General features: G+C 44.6%; 1 protein-coding gene across 1 annotated transcript in view; it reads right to left on the reverse strand.

Moving 5' to 3' along the window:
• Gpc6 (glypican 6) overlaps nt 1-19,619 on the reverse strand; it is a 1,033,125-nt gene that overhangs the window by 6,489 nt on the left and 1,007,017 nt on the right. The window contains exon 8 of the mRNA XM_052190667.1: nt 8,507-8,682. Coding sequence (XP_052046627.1) covers nt 8,507-8,682 — 176 coding nt within the window. The remainder of the gene's footprint in view (nt 1-8,506; nt 8,683-19,619) is intronic.

Consider the following 19,619-nt stretch of genomic DNA (forward strand, 5'->3'; position numbering starts at 1 on the left):
GTAGGATTTATTGTATTAGGTATAGTCTGCAGATTATTTTAAGTATATGGGATATGGGGGAAGGTGTATAAGTTACATGCAAATGTTAAGTAATTTTGCATCCAGGAGCTGAGCAACCCTGGTTTTTGGCTGTCTGCAGAGGGTCTGATATCTAGTTCCTTCCACTGTGAGAGAGATCACTTAACCTGCTACCTGGACATTGTCCCCAGCAGCTGGACTTGTACTATCTATTCACTTGCTTGCTTCTTTGCTGTCCAAACTCCCTTAGAATATAACCTTTTTATGACAGTAGATAGTCTTTGCCAAGACTGTTTATTTCCAAGTGGCCATCGATCTCTGATGGGCAGCAGATGCGCAATAAATCCTGTTGAATTGATCAATATGCCTTGAGCAATCAATTCAACTTCTATCAGTTTCTATATCTAAACACTTGCAGTTGGTAACATTTGCCTTGCAGGCTGGAAGTAGAGGCGATTTGATGAAATGTTGGGGCAAACTCATTGCTGCCAATGATGCCAGGTGGGAAAGATTTGTTTCTTCCTGAGATGGTAAAGCAACAGTTAAGCTACCATTATTAATTTGGATGGACAGGAGTGAATAGCTTCAACAAGCATCTTTCTCCTCACCTGTAAAAATAAAAGTAGGACTCTCAGAACTCTTTTGGGGATAAATGAGATAGTGCCTATGAAAAGATCAGGAAACAGCGATTTTTGTACCGAGGATTATTGTCTTATGTGCTCAGTGAGTTCAATAGACATTCCTAAACTCCTGCCCTGCTGTTGGGTCTCCCTGTTCCTGAGACGCAGTGCCATTTTGATTTCAGAAAGTAGTGTAGGGATTCTTATATTGTTCCCTGGAGTGAGAGAGAACATTGAGCACTGTTTTTCCCGCCCCCTAAATGGAACATCTAAATACCAGATAAGATCATTTGAATACATTATAGTAGGTTCTTAACATTTCTATGCCTTATCTTTATTGGCCCTTACAAGGAGGGAAAGGCCCATTAATTAAATTCAGAGATATCAGAATTGCAAAGGGACTTGTTCTGAACACCAGTATCAAGAGCAAAAAGTAATATAACCTTTACAAAGATATTGTTAAAATGACTTAGAATATTAAAATTGTGGGCAGCAAATAGTGACAAGAGGTTCTGGCTGTGAAAAACAAGGCCTCAAATCTTTTTGAAAGGGAATCGCCAATTTAGGTGTTATGGGGGTAGAATGGGCGACTTGAAAAAACAGTAGCAGGTGATAAAGCTGGTGATGGCTATGAAATGTGATAATGGCTCACAGAGTAGGAACTGTCTGAAAGCAGCCACATTTGGTGTTTGGGTTAGATCCAAGAGATGCTCTCCATTGTCCTTGATTTCTTGTTTTCTATTGAGAAGAAATTGCGAAAAGTCTCTTCCTCCTTGACATTTCCTGTTTTGTGGAACGGCATGTCTTCAGAGAAGAAAGAAGAGCAATAGAGCCGACCTCAGATAATCTCTATAGAACGCCAATATTCATCTGAATAGTTCCGCCATGCCCAGCAGTGCATTGCCATTCGGAGAAGGAGGGGTGTGTAAAAAGGGAAACTTGAGGAAATGGTGAAGATTTAGAGCAGGTGTCATGGTCTCTTCTGAAGAGGAAGGGAGCGATCTAGCTAAAGCAAGAAGAAATAATGGGATGAAGCTGAGAAATTTGACAGCGGTGAAGTCCGTCTTGGTGGCAATTAGATTGTACTGAGCAAATTAATTCCTGAGCTCTTTAAAATTGAAGTCAAACACTTAAAAGGGGGACAGCTCAGGAGGACAGTAGCAAGGCTGAGATGTCTTAGTGTCTGTCTTCTGTCTGTCTGTGACTGTGCCTTTCCGTCTCATTAACCAAGTACACATGCATCTTCAGCTTCAGCGAGCAGCTTAAAGATCCCTGCACCCTTACAAGTGAAGTGCAAGAAGTCTCTCCCTGTGCACTCTCCAGTGTTACACACTTAAGAGAAAACCAACATTCCCAAGAAGAAATCCTCCAAAAAAATCACTTGCCTCTGTATCTATGCATCTTAAAGCCACTTAGGCAAACCCCAAATATACTTAGCTTCACTTCAGTGTTCACTGGTGAGAGTCCATGAAATCACTTCAAGGGTTCTTGTGATTCCCCACTGAAACAATCATGTGTAATATTACCTTAGCAGTTTACTATCTCTCTAATATTTCTGATATAAATGTTTATGGTTTGTGTCTGTGTACAACTCAGTGGGGAGGGGAAACAGTGCACTGAACCAGCTTACAACCCTCAAGACCCTGATTTGGCTTTTACATATGTTACCTTGGAGGAACCTCCAATAGGTCCCTAGTTAGAACCTCTTATCAACATTTGCTGTTTCTCACATTTTTAGTATTCTGAGGCATTTAATAATGACTTTGTAATGGAGGAATTTGAGTTTCGAGAAGTATAGATTCTTCTCTACTTACAGTCAGGCCACATCCCAATAAAGCCATTCATTTTTAAATGTTACAATTCAAACACATTCAAAATATGAAACGTCTACAGTGTCTTAGCCTAGCACAGCACTAACAGGGCATCATTGCCTGCCCTGTGTTCTTGGGGCTCACTGGAGTTTGTTGATTTGAATCTTCTGTCAAGAATCATGAGAGAATGCCATACAGCTGAAGACAGCTGAAGAAAAGAGCCAAATTCAAACTCCAGAGTACGGTTTCTACTGCAGGTGCATGACCCTTTTGTAAAGATAATCTCTTGTGCAATGTATAGAAGCTTCTCTTGTCAATAAAAAAGCCTATGGCCAATGAGCTGAGACGGGATTAGAAGGCAGGAAATCCGGCAGAGAGAGAGAGAGGATTCTGGGAGATAGTCAGACACAGTAGATTTGCCCCAGATATAGAAGAAGACGGTGGTATGAAACTGAAGACCAGGTAACCAGCCATGTGGCATGGTTTAAACTAGAAGAAACAGGTAATTGAGCTATGAGCTAGTCGGGTATCAAGCACAGCTTTTGGCCTAGGCATTTATTCATGATATATGAAGTCTCAGAGTCGTTATTTCTGCAAACAAAGTGGATGGTAGAAAAATATGAGGTTACAGATGGCTTTAACTAAATATGATGCCCAACACAGGACACAGAATCCAAGCTTAGAGCAAAAGATTCAGGCACGAGGCTAAAAGTTACAGGCATGGAGCTAGACCAGAAGTCAGGCAGTTGTATGCTAGCCAGAAAGGAGGCCTGGCGCTTTAAGAAAAGAAAGTGGGGAAACCACGTTGAGGCTGATTGTGGAAGTGCAGGTTTCTTACCCCACAAAGATGCACCATGGCAGCATGTGGGTGCCGGTGAGTAGCATTTAATGCCTGGGAAAATCGGGACCTCGGGCATGGTCCATAGGCGAAAGTTTCCCAGAACGGCACCATGAAGTGGGCTTGGGGAAAAGCTGCTGGGCAGGAGGTGTTCTAGCCAGGGTGAGAAAGGCATAGGACACAGCAGAGAGGCTGTACTGAACGCAGCCTTAAAAAAACAGACCCTACTAACAGAAAAGCCAACCACTGGGGAGAAAGGAGGCTTATGAATGGCAGATAGTGTGGGGCTACACGCCAGCCTTCCATGGGTCCAGCAACTTCTCAGAGCTTGGTGAAGAAAATTCAGCATGCAAAAGTGCTACTCAGAGCTGGGACAAGTAGGTATAGTTCCCAGCCTGTGCAATCAGAGGCTGGCCAGGGCCAACAGAAGGCGGGGCCATTGGGGTAGCCTTCTGAACATGGACACATGCTGGCCTCGGGAGACTACAAACACAGAAGTTCAGAAGGAACATACTGGAGCAGTGGTAGGACTGAGAGGCCCAAAATTGACTGTCGCAGCATCATGTTAGAAAAACAATTTTGTGCATCTTCTTTAGAGAAATCATGATAAAGCAAACTTAGATAAGGAGAGGATGGACAGGTGGAACACTAGGTCACAGGTCATACAACAGAGGTTAGAGTGTTCTTTAGATCAGAATAAGAGATCCCTGAAGGAGTCCAATCTGACACCTACAATAACACCAGAGAGCGTGGTTCCAGAAATCCACAGCGTTATTGAGAATTAGAATATGATGAATTAAGAAGCCAGACCCTGTGGATTGATGCTGCCTTAGAACAATGTCATCGATACATTAAGCATTTTGTTTTGCAGAATTTGGAGGATTAAGAAATGGGCATTGTGTTGGTGCGTCACACAGTTGATGCATGTTCAGAATTCTGGGGGCTTTTGCCTTGAACTCTGAGAAAGATGAATCTGAGATCTCACATTTCCTAGAGATGGTGACAGCCTTGGAAACACCTTCAATCAGAATGAAGCTGACAGTGTTTCAGCATTTGTATCCATTAAAACACAACCATGGTTTAGACATTATAGCATGAAACTTGTTACAGATGTAGCTTACGTTCCTATGGGTCAAACAATTATGACCTGGTGTGGATATGAGATCTCCCAGAGATAAATTACATAGTGATTCTTTTTTTTTTTACTTTAAGTTTTTTGAATGTCATTGAGGGAGATAACACTGCTCCTGAAGTACACGGGAGTTTAGAAAAAACAGATGAATCAGATCAGCATATATATGTAATAACCTCAGAATGCAGGGAAAAATATATGTTGTGTTGGGGAGGAGATTTTGTATTTTTTTCAACAGAAAAAGAAAACCTGTGTATTGTATCCAAAGTGTTGGAAATCAGATTTGACTGGAGGAGATCCCATGAGGGTCTGGTTGTAGACAGAAAGAAGAAACCAAGAGAAGGAACAAGACAGGCGAAGTACATACTTATTGTCGCGCATGGGAATACCTGAGACGGGCTTAGACGTGAACATGTCTCCAGCCAGAAGTGCAACTAAGCACAGCCAGTAAATCTTGTTGGCTCCAGGATTCTCAAGACCTATGATGCCATTCTTTTAACTTAAAGCTTGGTTGTGCAATCCAACTTAACTTTTAAAGGAAGACAGATGCCCTACCTGCTTGAACAGAGAGCAGGGAATCATCTTTAACTGAACTGTGCACACTACCCATTCCATAGTTATGTTAATGTGGAAATGCATAACATCTTCTAAAGTTTATACGTTCACAGAGGAAAAACAACCAGAAATGTGGCCCTGACAAGATTCTTTGAGAATGCTGAGAAGGAAGCTGAGGTGCTAAGACATAGTTGTCCAGTATCCTGCTTGATCCAACATCACACTGCCTTAATAGCTGTTTCATTGCAGGACAGCTTCAAAGGAAGCTGCTGACCCCAGTTGGTGAAGCATCACAGACGGATCCAGCCAAGAATTTAGTTAAGCCCTGAACTTTCTCAACACGCAGAGATTAGACAACAAAGGATACAGGTAGCTTTCTAAAGACTGACCAAGGACTGGAGACATGGCTCAGCGGTTAAGAGCATTGACTCTTCTTCCGAAGGTCCTGAGTTCTAATCCCAGCAACCACATAGTGGCTCACAGCCATCTGTAATGAAATCTGACCCCCTGTTCTGGTGTGTCTGAAGACAACTACAGTGTACTTACATATAACAATAAGTAAATCTTTGGGCTGGAGAGATGGATCAGCTGTTAAAGGCTAGGCTCACAACCAAGACTGACCAATATCCCAGTTTCTTAGCCCCTTGAAGGAAAAAAAATACTCCAAGAGAGCAAGAAACTAGAGTACTATACCCCATTTCAAGAAGTGGGATGGATGGCTTTCGGTCATTCAATGTCTGGTGGATGTTTGTCATAGTTTAAGGGGGGCGGCTACAAGTTGTTATAGCACTGGACAGGGCAAAGACAAAATTAGGGAGGTTAGATTCAGAAATTTATTTTTATCTTTCCTTTTCTTTCCTCTATCTTTCTTGTCCAGTGTTTGGGAGAAAAGAGGGTGGGAAATGAAAAAAAAGTGGGATAGAGAAATAATACAGGAGTAATAGGAATAAAGGGTAGATCATTCACTCTATTCTTAAACTATATAACTAGCCAAAAATCTTACATTGGTATAGATCTGTGCATAGTGATACTAAATCTTAGGTTATATGTGGATGCATAATAATATGTATTAACTCATTTTAATGTATTGTACACCTATGTAATTCTTAAAAATGCAATGTTGACTTCTAGTCCTTTTGAGAGCTGCTATTACAAACTGTTTAGGACAATGAAGAAATACAAGTTAATAGTTAATCAAACTTAGGGACATGTTAGGTACTATTCTAATTTATTTCAGAAATAAGTTTCCTAGGTTGAACAGCTAGTAAATAGCAGGAAACAAGCAACATTTGCCTATTCAAATATACTGTAGATAGATGGTCTTCAAAAATCTCAAAGACCCATAGAATATGGCATTTAAAGATCTTTTATTGATGAAAGCCTTTATTATTTACTTTTTTTTTTTTTGACAATGAGCAGGTCTGCTCCTGGCAGCACCTCAATTGCACTTCAAGGAAGATGATGAGCATCGAGGAACCTCCACGTGGAGTTTGCTTCATGTGTGACAAGCTGGCCACTGGGAAGGAAACACTGCAGACAGTATGGTGTCCAAACGGGACAAATGAGACACAGGGAAGTCATTTGCCCAGCTTTGACAGGGAAAGCAATCCTTCACATTTCCTACTTCAGAGAAAGGTCTGCCAGACAGTCTCAGCCAGAAGACTCAAGATGGATGCTCCGATGTTATAGAGGACTTTGGAGGGGCTGGCCAGGCAGCCAGATTTCCCTGTCATTTCTGTAGTTTTGGAAGCTGCTTGCTCTGCACTTCCTACACAGGCAGGTAATATTCCTTCTCGGGTCTCTGATGGGGCTGAGGGATGGATAGTTATATTCTTACAAGCCTGCATTGTTCAGGGTTTAAGAAGATATATTTAAGTCTAAGAAGATGCTTTAGGTTGGTAATGTGCATTGTGATAGAAATTGATTTAGGTACAAGTCTCTGAACTCATCAAGATAGGACAGATAGTAGAATACTTTCCCTAAACTTGCCAAATACATATGGGATGGGATGGACTTTGTGAATGTAAATCTTACCTGATAGTTTTCATAATTATTCATATTTTATATAATGTATAAATGTTAGAGAAAGAAACTTTTATTGGACTAAAAGGGGGAATGAGAAGATCTCTTGCGCAATGTATGGAAGCTTCACCTGACAATAAAAAAGCCAGTGAGCAGAGGCAGGATTAGAAGGTGGAATATCTGGCAGAGAAAGAAGATTCTGAGAGATGGTCAGGTGAGGAGATTCTCTCCAGATACAGAAGAAGATGGTCACATGAAACTGTGGACCAGGTAGCCAGCCATGACTAAGACATTATTCATGTAGACAAGAATAAATAGGTAATTAAGTTATGAGCTAGTCGGGGAAGAAGCAAAACTTTTGGCCTAGGCATTTATTCGTGAGATATTAAGTCTCAGAGTGATTGTTTCTGGGAGAAACGTGAACGGGTAGAAAGACAAAAGGTTACAGACGGTTTTAACTAAAACCTTTGAGCCACCATAAATTCAAGAAATGCTTATAATATGTTTTTGAGAGACAAGATGGGGACTCAAGTTCAGTTTGTAAAGAAATCTGTAGAAGATTCTCTAGGTGTGGTGGGGGAAGCAGGAATAAATGCTGTTATAGAAAAGAAAAGGCAAAAGCACTTTATCATAAGTGGATCAACTGGTAGATGAAACTATATTGCTCTCCTATGGTTAACTAATTCACTTGGAGCTGGGACGATGGCTCAGTCTGTCAGGAGCTTGCTATATAAGTGTTCAAACCTGACTCCGATCCTCAGCATGGTTGTGTGTACCCGGAATTTCAGCATTGGAGAAGCATAGACAAGAAGAGGGGCTCACTGGCCAGACAGCCCAGCTGCAGTGGTGAGCTACAGGGCTCAGTGAAAAAATACGAGGTGCCAGGGAGGGTTGGCGCTCTGGGAGGGATCTTCCTCTCTCAGAGGTGAAGGGTAGGGGGCATGGGGGGAGAGCTGTGTGTGGGGAGGGACTGGGAGGAGTTGTGATTGGGATGTAAAGTGAATAAATAAATACTTTGAAAAAATAAGGTTGATAACACCTGAGAAAAAATGACATTTAAGGCTGACCTCTTGTCTACACATGTAGCTAAATGGATATGATCTCTCTTTCTCTCCCCCCACCTCCTCTTCTCTCTGTCTCTCTGTCTCTCTCCCCTCTCTCTCTCCCCCTTTCTCTCTCTCTACCCTTTCCCTCTACCCTCTCTCTCCCCTCTCTCTGTCCCTGTCCCTGCCCCTTCTCTCTCTCTCTCTCTCTCTCTCTCACACACACACACACACACACACACACATACACACACACATGCAATACACACAGCTGTTTATTATGAGAAATTATGATTTCAGTTAGCATGTGCATTTCATGGCTCAGACTGGAAAAGCTTGGTGATTAAGGAAGAGTGACATGTCATCAAAGATAGTCATTGCTCTTGGAGAAGAACTTAGAGCACATTCTTGCAGGGCCCTTTAACTGCCCCCCCCACCCCCCCCGGTCTTTGTGAGGACTTCCTTACTTGTGTCTTGGAAGTTGACGTCATTGCCGTTGTACGCGTTCTTCAGTTTGTTGGTCATCACGCGGAGCGCCATGATCTGCTGCCTGATGAAAGTGTCCGGCCGCGTGATGTCCACCTCCACCTCAGGATTGTTGATTTGGTTGGTCAGCCCATCATTCATGATCTCCGGCAAGTATCTGGAGGGCAGAGAGGAAGACATGGGTCAGGGTGAGGTTGCGGAGGCCTCAGAACCAAACGCCTCCCTGCTATTGCAGGTGGGAAGTCAGATCACCTGGTGGATGAAACGGTAATGAATGCCTGAGAAAATGAGCCAAGCAATCACAGTAAGTTTTCTGAGACGGAGTGCAGCTAGAAGGACTTCACACTCATTGTTAACGTGCAATGAGTTCCTTTGTAGGTTTATCTATAAATAGGTGCTAAACGGTAGAGAGGACCATCAGTTCTGCAGACAAGCTACCCTTCTTCATCTAGAGTTTTGAAGCTCTTGTCCAGACTGTGATACATTCCTAGTACAAAGATTTTTCTGGATATTAAAAGAAGTCTTTAAGATGTTTTATGAGAAGTCATTGATGGCTTATGCCTTTGACAGTCTACAATGGTTTTGGTTTTATATTTTGGCAGTGCTGGGAATCGAACCAGGGTCTTGTGCAGGCTAGGCAAGTGTTCTACCATTGAGCTGCATTCAGATCATAGGCTCTTACTATTGTAATATCATCTTGGGTCTAATTTTAGACGTATGCCAACATTTTCATCGAATAGGCTAATATCTAATAATGCTTAATTCTTCTTGTTTTATTTCTTTTTTCAGTCTTTTAATATCTTGTCTAATGTCACCCAGATGGTTTTGTACAAAGGGAATAAAGAGCCCATGAGCGTGTTCAGAGGGCCTGTGAGTACTTATGCTCATGATCTGCCAACTACATTAGTGACGGGAAACTCTTCTCACGTGTGTTTTTTCTCTGCCCTCGTTTCTCTTTGGAGTATAGACGGTTACAGTGGCTCAGACAACCTTTATGGGCTTTCCATTCTTCCCCAGCGCACCTTGCATGTGGGCTCTGGTCAACATTCCTAAATATCCCTTCTCCTCCATGTGTCCACTTTAGAGGACAGTGGTCGATGTCAAAAGAACCCTCTCGGTCAGGAACTATGCTGTAAAGTTGCAGCCCAGCAGCCCATCAAACAGGGGTGTGCCTTTCCACCATTGTATGAAGAAGAGAGCCAAATCCAACTGACGGCAGGCAAACGTGAAGTCTAGTAAACGGAAAAACTGAGCTCTGTGAGGTGCTTAACCCAATCAATTGGACCCAGGGAGGGGGTGGGGATAGTGTAATTCATAGTCAGGGGTCACATACAGTTAACAACCTGGGGTCTGCAACTGGCATCTGAAGTGTATGTGTATGTATGAGTGTGTGTGATTATGTGTGTGAGTGTGTGTGTATGAGTGTGTGATTATGTGTATGAGTATGTATGTCATTGTATGTATGTGTATATGACTGTGTGTGATTATGTGTGTGACTGTGTATATGATTGTGTGTATGAGTGTGTGATTATGTGTGCATATGAGTGTGTGTGATTATGTATGTGAGTGTATATGTGATTTGTGTGTGTGTGTGTGTGTGTGTGTGCGTGTATGCGTGCACATGCAGTCTTGGGGACAGAACTTCAATAAATGTAAAAACTAAACTGATTTAGAGAACACTCCTGTTCTGTCTACTGCAGATCTGATCACTAACTTGCCTGTAGCAAGAAAGCCCCATCGACACTGAGAAACCAGAACTGATTGTGCTGAGAGTGGATGCCAAGCCAGGCACCTTCCCCCCAGCACAGGGCTCTGCAGGGATTTGTTTGCCTTTGTTATTGTTTTTTCCTCGCTCATTAATGATTTGTATCTGAAATATATTTAAATTGGACCCTCATTTTCTCCTGAAACAGTTCCGGCGTTCAGGAATCTACTCCTTTTATCCCTTTCACGGGGTAGCGAGACGTGGCTGGGCATTCTGCGTGCTGCACAAACCGTATCTCCAGGCTGAGGAACTAAGTTGGCACTGATACCAGCCTCAGCTCTGTGGGCACCAGGACAGCAATCTGCACCAACAGGATTTCCTGTCCTCATGTTTTTTTATTTAGGGATTTTCAAAATATATAGAAATAGAGCTATAGTGAACCTCTGTAACTAATCTGGATGCCCTCCATTTCCTACAAAGGTGCCGTCTACGTGTCCTAGTAAGAAACAAACGGAAAAGAAGGGCAAATCAAGGAAAAGAGTGTTTACAAGGCCATCAAGGAAACTTGGCAAGGTGTAGCAACACAAGGAACCCTTAGAGACAAAGGACAGGCATGTGACCAGAATGCAGCACAGTGGAAGTGACACTAGAGGGCGCTGTGCCGAACACGTCTGACGGTGGGTGGGGCCTAGTCCTTCTTGGCTGAGCCTAACCAGAAACTGACTGATGGGGAACTCAGCGATCTTGAGGTGGCCCTCCAAGGTACAAGTCAGAGCCCAGGGTGGAGGCACAGAGCAGCTCTTCGGGGATAGCAAAGGCTTTTTAGGTAGTGATTTGCTCTGCTGGGTCTTGCGCCATAGCTCAGGCTAGCCTCAAACTTGAGATTATCTTTCCGTTGACCCCTGATTGCTGAGATCACAGGTATGTAGCACATGCCTCACTTCGAGGGTGCTGTGACAAGTGCAGACTGATTTATGACCCCTCAGGCTGGTGGCCCTGACTAAGCCGATGACTGTTTATCTCCTCTTACCGCTGTTGGTGGAAAGCTCAGAACACTTCCTCTATTTACCCATCCCCACTTCCATAATTATCAACTGCCCTCATGCTTAAATTCTCTCTCTTTTACTTTTCAAATGCCAGAAACCGAAGACTACAGCATCTGTGAGAAGGACCACACACGGTAGGCGGGTCCACACACGGTAGGAGTAACACTCGGGGTGGTAGTGCAGGAATTAAGTGCTGTGCAGGGCGTATTTGTACAGGAATTGGTTTACTACTCAAGTTCGAGGTCTGCAGGATAAGCTGTGTATTTCCACCCATATTTTGAACGAAATAAAAGCAAAACTCAGAGTGCATGGCGTATTCTTTCCTACGAACCTTCACGTTATTTCTGCCCTAAAAATAACCCTAAGCGGAAAACAATTAAATCCAAGTCCCCATATATCTTTATTTTTTGCAGCAAAGCATAAACTTCTACTATTCTTTTTAATATATCTGGAGTATAAGCAAATTCTTGGCTGCCCTCTGAGATTGCCCTCCCAATGTAGCCTTTCACACCTGGCATTAAATTGGATGCTACTGACAAGGCGTGTGACTGCCGGATTCCTGGAGTTCGGTCACGGTGATGGCCCATCAGAATACATGGCAAGCACAAGCTGCCCCCGCTGATGTGGTTTGAGGGGCTGTGGTGATGGCTGCGGCTCTTGGAGCTTCTCTGTTCTGGTCATTATCCCTGCAGCTGTGCCCAGGCTGAGTCAGAGGGGCTCCATTTCTCTTGCACGCCGTGTGCACGGCTTAGCTAGCCAAGCCTCATTTATCAGCAGCTTGCTGCGATAGCTAGCGCGGGGAATGCTGCCCCTGGGAGTCTGAACGCCCGGCATCCGTGAGAGACTGACAAGCAAGCCCAGCATCTCACTGTGCTTGGTGACGCTCAGCCACTTACGATCAGAACACGGAGCCATGCACTCGTGCCCCCCAGAACGTTTTCTCCACTTGGCGTTTTCCAAGGGTGACTTCAGACATTTAAACATAAAACAGTTGGGAAATAAAACAGCTATTTCTGCCACTGTAGACACACAGATGCTGGTGAAGTATCTGCAGAAGACCACTGAGTGGTTAGTTGGATGAGGATGTGGAAGGGGGTGGGACAAGATGTGAAGAAATCTCAAATTCTGCAAGAACAGATCAATCATTGAACCCAGAAGGCTTTTCCTTTGTCCAGCTTTAGCGCAAGTCATTTGAGTGACAGGGATTCACATTGCTGGGGACATAGGTAAGAGTGTTGGCACTGACAGCCCAGGTTGCAAGGGAACACGTGCACTGGGAACAGGGAGAACTTAGACTTGAGGACAACTCGGAATGCCAAATAGGGTGTTGTCCCTGCCAATTATTCATGCTGTGGTGTGGCAAGTGGGCGGGACCCGGGGACAGCCAACTGTAGGCTCACTTTGGTTGGCTTCTGTTTGCAGGAGCATGGCCAAGGAGCTGAACTTGGACAGTTAGTTGCGCAGAATTATTTTTCTTCACATCTAATTTCATGTTGTTAATGTAGGGTTGCTTGATTGCCACCAAGCATAGCTTATGAGGGTGAAAGAGTCCCAGGAGAAGTTAGGGAGCACTGAAGGAGAACACATTCTACTTTGTGGGAGAGTAGGGGCTACACACAGTGTGCCAGGAAACTCACATTACCATACTTCTTATAGACGTTTCCCGGTGGCTAACCACTGTGCCTGCCATCCATTTCTCATGGTTGAGTTGGGGTTTTCAGAAAGACCTGGGCGCTCTGTAACTATGCTTGCTGGGAGGAGAGACATGTCAGCCTGTGGGCATGCTCTATTGCTTACCAGCATCTCCTGTTAGTTCTCATGTAAGTAGGTGAGGAAGGGGCGCTGACTGACCTTTGAGTTTGGGATTTATTAGCTGCTAAGAGTCTAAGCAGAGAGGGACCAGGAGGGGAGCTGAAGGGTAGCTAGGGATCCCCGTGGGAGCTGCGTCAGGCACTGAACTATGACAAAATGCCCAAGAAAACCGAGTACAAGAAGGGAAGTCTGCTCTTGGATCTCTGTAGGAGAGATTTCTATCCATGCTCATCCGTTGCTTTGGGTCTGAGGTGAGGAGGAGGCAGAAGACCATGACGGAGATGCATGGCACAGGGAAGGTGCTCTCCTCATGATAGCTGGGATGCAAGAGCTGACAGAAAGAGACTGGGGACAGGGGGTTTCCACTAAGGATATGTCTCTGGTGTCACCTTTCCTCTATGCTCTACCTCACCCTACCCTGCCATCTTTCAGTGATACCATCAGACCATCAATCCATCAGCTGACTGACCCATTTGAGTGGTGTCACCTTTCCTCTATGCTCTACCTCACCCTACCCTGCCATCTTTCAGTGATACCATCAAACCATCAATCCATCAGCTGACTGACCCATTTGAGCTGCTCAGAGGCCTCCTGAGCCAATCAGTTCCGTGAGCTCTGCTGTTAAGCATTGTATGGGGAACAAGCTTTTAACATGTAAGATAGGGGCAGGGATTAATCTTGAACCAAACGATGAGGGTGGGTCAGAATTGGGGTGCCCAAGTGCTGGCCTGGGTTTCAAGTACCTGCTACTCCTGACGGATGCTGCCTGGGGCACAGTTGGAGGAGGAAGATAAAGCCAGTTTCGCTCACTTGTTACCAAAAACGAGCTCCGTGGTGTGCACCTCTCCACAGAAATTCCTACTGCAGGCCACACGCACCTTCATTTTCAGCGTGTTCAAAAGCCTTCCTGAGGTAAGGAGATGCGTTCTGTACCCAGACCCAGAGTTTATGTGCAGTTCCAAACTGTCAACGGCTCCAGTTCTTTCCCTCCTGCAATCCATTTGTTAGCAAACCAGCATCAGATCTGAAATATGGCCAATTACAGTCCTCATTTCTCCCACTTAGTGCCACACTAATGCATTTTTCTACAGAAATCCTAATGCATTTGATTGCAGGATGTAGGTCCAGACCCCACTGGGAACATTACATAATATGCAGTATGTTCACTGTGGCAATGTTCTCAAATAAAAAAAAAATCTGAACTCTAAGAAGACATATGCTCTCAAGGGTTTCACGTAAGGGATTGTAATATCTGTGGCCTCCTTTTGCAGCTTATTTAAATACATATCTAATCTTTATACACCTTAGGATGGTTAGTATTCAAAACAACAAACAAACAGAAAATAACAAGTATTGGTGAGGTCACAGAGAACGGGAACCCTGAACACCGGCTTTGTGACAATAACGTGGTTCGGCCTGTGTGATGGCAACCCCTCACAGTATACCCGCGGCCGTTCTGTCATCCAGCAGCTCCACCTCAGATTTATGTACACGAGTACTAAAAGCAAAGGCGTGTGCAGATGTGTATACCTCTGCTGATGTGTAGCACAGCATCATTCCCAACAGAGCAAGTGTTACAATCATGCACGCACCTATTTATGGATAGACTAATGGATACAAAGGAAACGGAATGCTTGTGCACAGTGGAAGTACTCTGGGGAGCAGAAACTCTTGAAGGCTCAACTCGAGTTGTCTGTGGTGGCAGGTGCTCCCTGAGGCATGACACTGAGACATGCTACATGTTCGCCACCTATGACCAGGGACACCTGTGGTCTCTGGCACCCAGCAGTGCCTGTCCCTTAGCTACTTTATATCATAATTCACCATATGGTGATTGATCCTCTCATGCAAATTAAGTGGGAAACCCAGCTCTCCAGCAGAACTTGCTTGCCCTCAGCAGAACGGTGTTAACCACTTGCAGCCTGAGTCCATGTGTCGAAGGATTGGTTGTGGTCTTGCTCCAGCTAGCTAGAGGACTGGAGGCGGGACATGGCTTGGGACTCGTGGAGAACACACACTCGTCTTTTCCAGCAGTGAGCAGGAGGTGCATTCTTGATCTTGGCTGCTTAAAGCCCCTCCCCAGCCCCCGTAACATCCTTTCCTGGTAGAGCTGGAGTGAGCAGATTATGGAGCAAACAGAAAAGAAGACTAACAACTGATTTCAAAGATGCCAAGCTGTGAACAGCAGCCATATCCTAGCTCCTGCTTGAAGCCACCTCTATCAGTATATTTTCCATCACGACAGCTTGCTCTCCCATTGGCCCACCAGGAAATGCCCCCCAAACATCCTCCAGTGCAGCGGCAGAACTCAACAGCCACATTTGACAGCGGCCAGTCTTCTTCTCAAAAGATGTCTCACCTTCCCAATGTGTTTGTCTGGCTGGGTACAGATGGAGTATTTTGCAGTTCTTTAAAGTACGGCTAGATGTTTTGCGTCTTTTGCTATCAGACTAAAGCAGCAGCATCCTGTCAGGCCTGCCGACGCACTCTTCACAAGATCTTCCCATCCTCAGATATCACTCCAACTGCTCAGGCTTACCCAGTCACAGTCACAGCTGCTGGCAAGGCTGACTCACATGTGTTCTGGATTGTTCCACTTCTCCTACTTCTTACAAGTTTCTGGTCTTGGGAAGAATTTCCTTGGGAGATACAGTGCTTCTGGGGGAATCCGATGCTTTGAGATGCCATGGCGTCTCCCTGTAAGAACTGTCTGCAATGGGTCTAATTAATCTGTGTTCCTTAGCCAGGCCTTTAATTACCTACTCTCAGAAGGTCTCTCTCTTTCTCTCTCTCTCTCTCTCTCTCTCTCTCTCTCTCTGTGTGTGTGTGTGTGTGTGTGTGTGTGGTGTGTGTGTTTGTGTAGTGCTGAATGTCCTGGAATTAATTCTGTAGACAAGGATGGTCTCAACCGCACAGAAATAAACCTGCCTTTGACTTCTGAGTGTTGCTATTAAAGGTGTGTACCACCACAGCCAGGCACCCAGAAGGTGTTTTAAGGAAAGGACATATGGTTGGGTGGTGGTGGCGGCACATGCCTGTAATCCCAGCACTCTGGGAGGCAGAGGCAGGTGGATTTCTGAGTTCGAGACCAGCCTGGTCTACAGAGTGAGTTCCAGGACAGCCAGGACTATTCAGAGAAACCCTGTCTCAAAAAAACCTAATCCAAAAAACCAAATAAATAAATAAATAAATAAATAAAATTTAAAAGAAAGAAAGAACGAAAGAAAAGAAAAGAAAAAAGGAAAGGACATATGGACAGTGATGCATTTACCTGTAGGGAGCAAAAATGATCTTTGCTAATTCTCCAGTTCTATGGGGTAAGGGAAGAGTCTGGCAATGACGGACAACAGGGCTCTATGTAGCCACAGATAACTGACATCCTATCAGACAACTCCGTGCAGGAGGGATGCGAGTTTCAGACTGCATCATTTATCTGCAGCCTGTCCTGCCCTTCTTTTTGGCGAGCCCATGAGTTTAGAAAGAGGGTCCCGAGCGAGAGAACGCAATCCTAGAGGAAGTTGCGGGTCACACTGTCTACTGCAGCCACGTCCTGAGCAAGCAGGATTCTGTTGTCCGAGAGCGGTAAGTCAGGAGCCCGAGTGAACAGTAGTGAGCTTTGTTCCTCCTTCTACGTTTTTTTTTTTTTTTTTTGTGGCTGGGCGGAGCTCTGCCGCAGGCATCCTAACCGTAGAAGTTTCATTTCCCTCTCAGCCTGGGTTTGCTGCCTCCTACCTCATCACCCTGCCCTGGCCCCCACACAGATAGCTCATCCTGGACACAGGTTGCCCAGACCGTGCTTCTCAGGCGTTGCTGATGGCTGACATGTCCTCCTAGGGTCTCCAAGTTCACGCTGGGACCTTAGGAGGCCTAGATTGTAACCTGCTCCATGAGTCTTTGATTCCCGCCCCCTTTGGCTTTTTAGATTATTATCGTTTTCCCTGTAACTCACCAGCTTCCTTCCCGTTCCTGTCTGTCCGAGTTTAGTCAGAATGCTCCTCTATCTTCTTTCATCCACTCCTAGAAGTTGCTTATGTCAGTGAAAAACGGGAGGCATGGGAGTTCTACCTGTAGACTCACTTCCTGCTGGCCCTAGAGACTTCTTCTCTCAGGCCACAGACACAGAAGGAATGCTAAGGAAAGGTCTGTATTTGCTCTTTGGATCAGTAGTGTGAGCTTCTGACCACGGACTGCTGGGACCTGGACTTTCAGTGTGTTTTTAGTCTAGTTCTCAATGGAATGTGGAGGCTGGGACTTTTGGAAGTGATTAGCTGAGGTGGGTGCTGGGAACCAAACTTTGGTTCTCTGCGAGAGCAACAGGTGCTCTTAACCTCTGAGTCATCTTTCCAGACCAACTGTCCAATATTTTGAAGGACTCCTTGCTCTGGCAATCCCACTCAGAATCACTGGATGTGTGGATCCGACATCAGCAGTGGCTATGTGGCCTGGGAGCTAGTTAGAAAGGCCAAACTTCACTCAGGTCTTGTTTATAGCTCCATTTCTGTGACTGTGATGAAAAATATCCTGACAAAAAGAAACTGAGGGGCGTAAGGGTTTATTCAGCTTACAGATCGGTTATTATCATCAAGGGAAAGTCAGGGCAGAACTCCGTAGCAAGGCACACCACATCCACATCCAAGAGTCCAAGAAAATAGATGTGTGCATTCTTGCTTGTTTTCTTGCTATCCATCCATCAGTAGTCTCTCTTACATGGTTCTAGAACTCTAGAACCTAGGGAATTATCCTGTCCACAATGGGTTGGGTCTTCCTCTATCAATTAACAATCAAGACAATCTGTCACAGACAAGCCAAGTCAACACGATCTAGAAAATCCCTCATTGAGACTCTTCCTGTATAACTCGAGGCAGTGTCAAATGGACAATAAACACTACCCAGCACAGGGGCCATCTCAAACTCACAGTTTGCTCAGCTCGGGCTGTCTAACAAAAATGCTGTTAAATGTATGGCCTGTGTAGGGGAAACTGTATGAGCAACACTAGTTTCTCAAAGCTCTGGGGGAATGGGGCATCCAAGGCAAGGGTGTTGGCCGACATTGCCCAGTGACGTCACTTTCTGGTCTGCAGACGGCTAAATTATTGCTCTGTCCTCATTTGAGGCAGGGGAGAGAAGGGAGTGAGATGTCATCATGCTCTCTCTGTCTCTGTCTCTGTCTCCGTCTCTGTCTCCGCCTCTCTCTCTGTCTCTCTCTCCCTTCTTTTTTCCCCTCTGTCCCTCCCCTCTCCTGTTATAAAGGTAATAATCACACTGTATTTCATGATTAAGTTATCTTCCAAAGACCTCCAACTCTAAATATCAACACATTGGGAATATTGGGGTGGATGGGCGGGTAATCTTAACCTGAGTTTTGAGGGGGGAACAAACCTTCAGTTTACAACACAACCAAGCAGAATCTACTTTCATGCAAGATTTCCAAAAGTTAAGCCAACACACTACCAAAGCCCGAGTGGCACCATTCTAGGGTTTATGAACAATTTTTGTAGTCACATCTCACGGATCTTCTCAGCGTCCCAGGAGGCCACAGAGGCAGAAAGGTTCTTGTGCTTGCATAGCCTTTCCATCAGAATGGAGACCCAACTGCCCGTAGGGCAGTGGGTAGCACCTATGACTTGTCAATGGGAAAGGTATCCTCTACCCACTTCCTGCTGCAGGGGAGAGCAATAGTGGAGTGGGAAGAGCTGCAGGGAGAGGCAATGGCTTAGTGCAGCCACTGCATGCATACCCTTGACCGTGGTCTCCACAGCACAAACCACATGGCCTCTCCTACAAGACTGACCTATGTGTACACACCACCACCGTCAATTCAACAGGTGCCATTAAGTTAATACAAGCTCTTTGGAAAAATAAGATAATCATTGTCATAAATGGACATGCCCACTTTGGAGTAATTTTTGGTTTCAGAAACATCAAATCTGAAATAGGCACATTTCTGATTCAAAAGAAGTATGATGAGAAATGGAAGTTGGAAGGCATGTCTGGTCAAAAGCACGAGACAGAAAGGGTGGGAACAGAAAGGTGTGTCTGAAGGAGTCTGATGGGTAAAACACAGAGAGGACGAAGCAGCTGGCCTCTCTGAGACTGGCACTCCGTATGTGCTGTGTAAACTCCATGACACCCTCTCAGTCTTCATGGGTGCTGGTGTTCTGTGTTCTTTAACCTGTGCTGAGAGATATTTTTCTTAATAATAAACGTTCACATGGTTGACAAAAATAACCTTTTACTTCATCTTTGTTTTGCAACTGATCCTAAACATTTTAAAAAAAGACTGCCATCTTCAAATTCATACTTTTGAAAGTGAGGAGACCGTTTTTGTATTATATATGGATTCTTAATTATCATTATGTGTTTAATCAACATATAAAACTGTACAAACTTATAGGGACTCATGTGAAATTTGGATACATGTAAATTTGTGCAAAGCTCAAATCAGGTTAAGTGTATCTAACTCACTAAACAACTAGTTATTTCCTTGTGGTAAAAATATTCAAAATACTTTCTTTCAGCTTTGTTGGAAGA

The sequence above is a fragment of the Apodemus sylvaticus genome, chromosome 8, assembly GCF_947179515.1.
Source record: "Apodemus sylvaticus chromosome 8, mApoSyl1.1, whole genome shotgun sequence".
Taxonomy (NCBI): Eukaryota; Metazoa; Chordata; class Mammalia; order Rodentia; family Muridae; genus Apodemus; species Apodemus sylvaticus.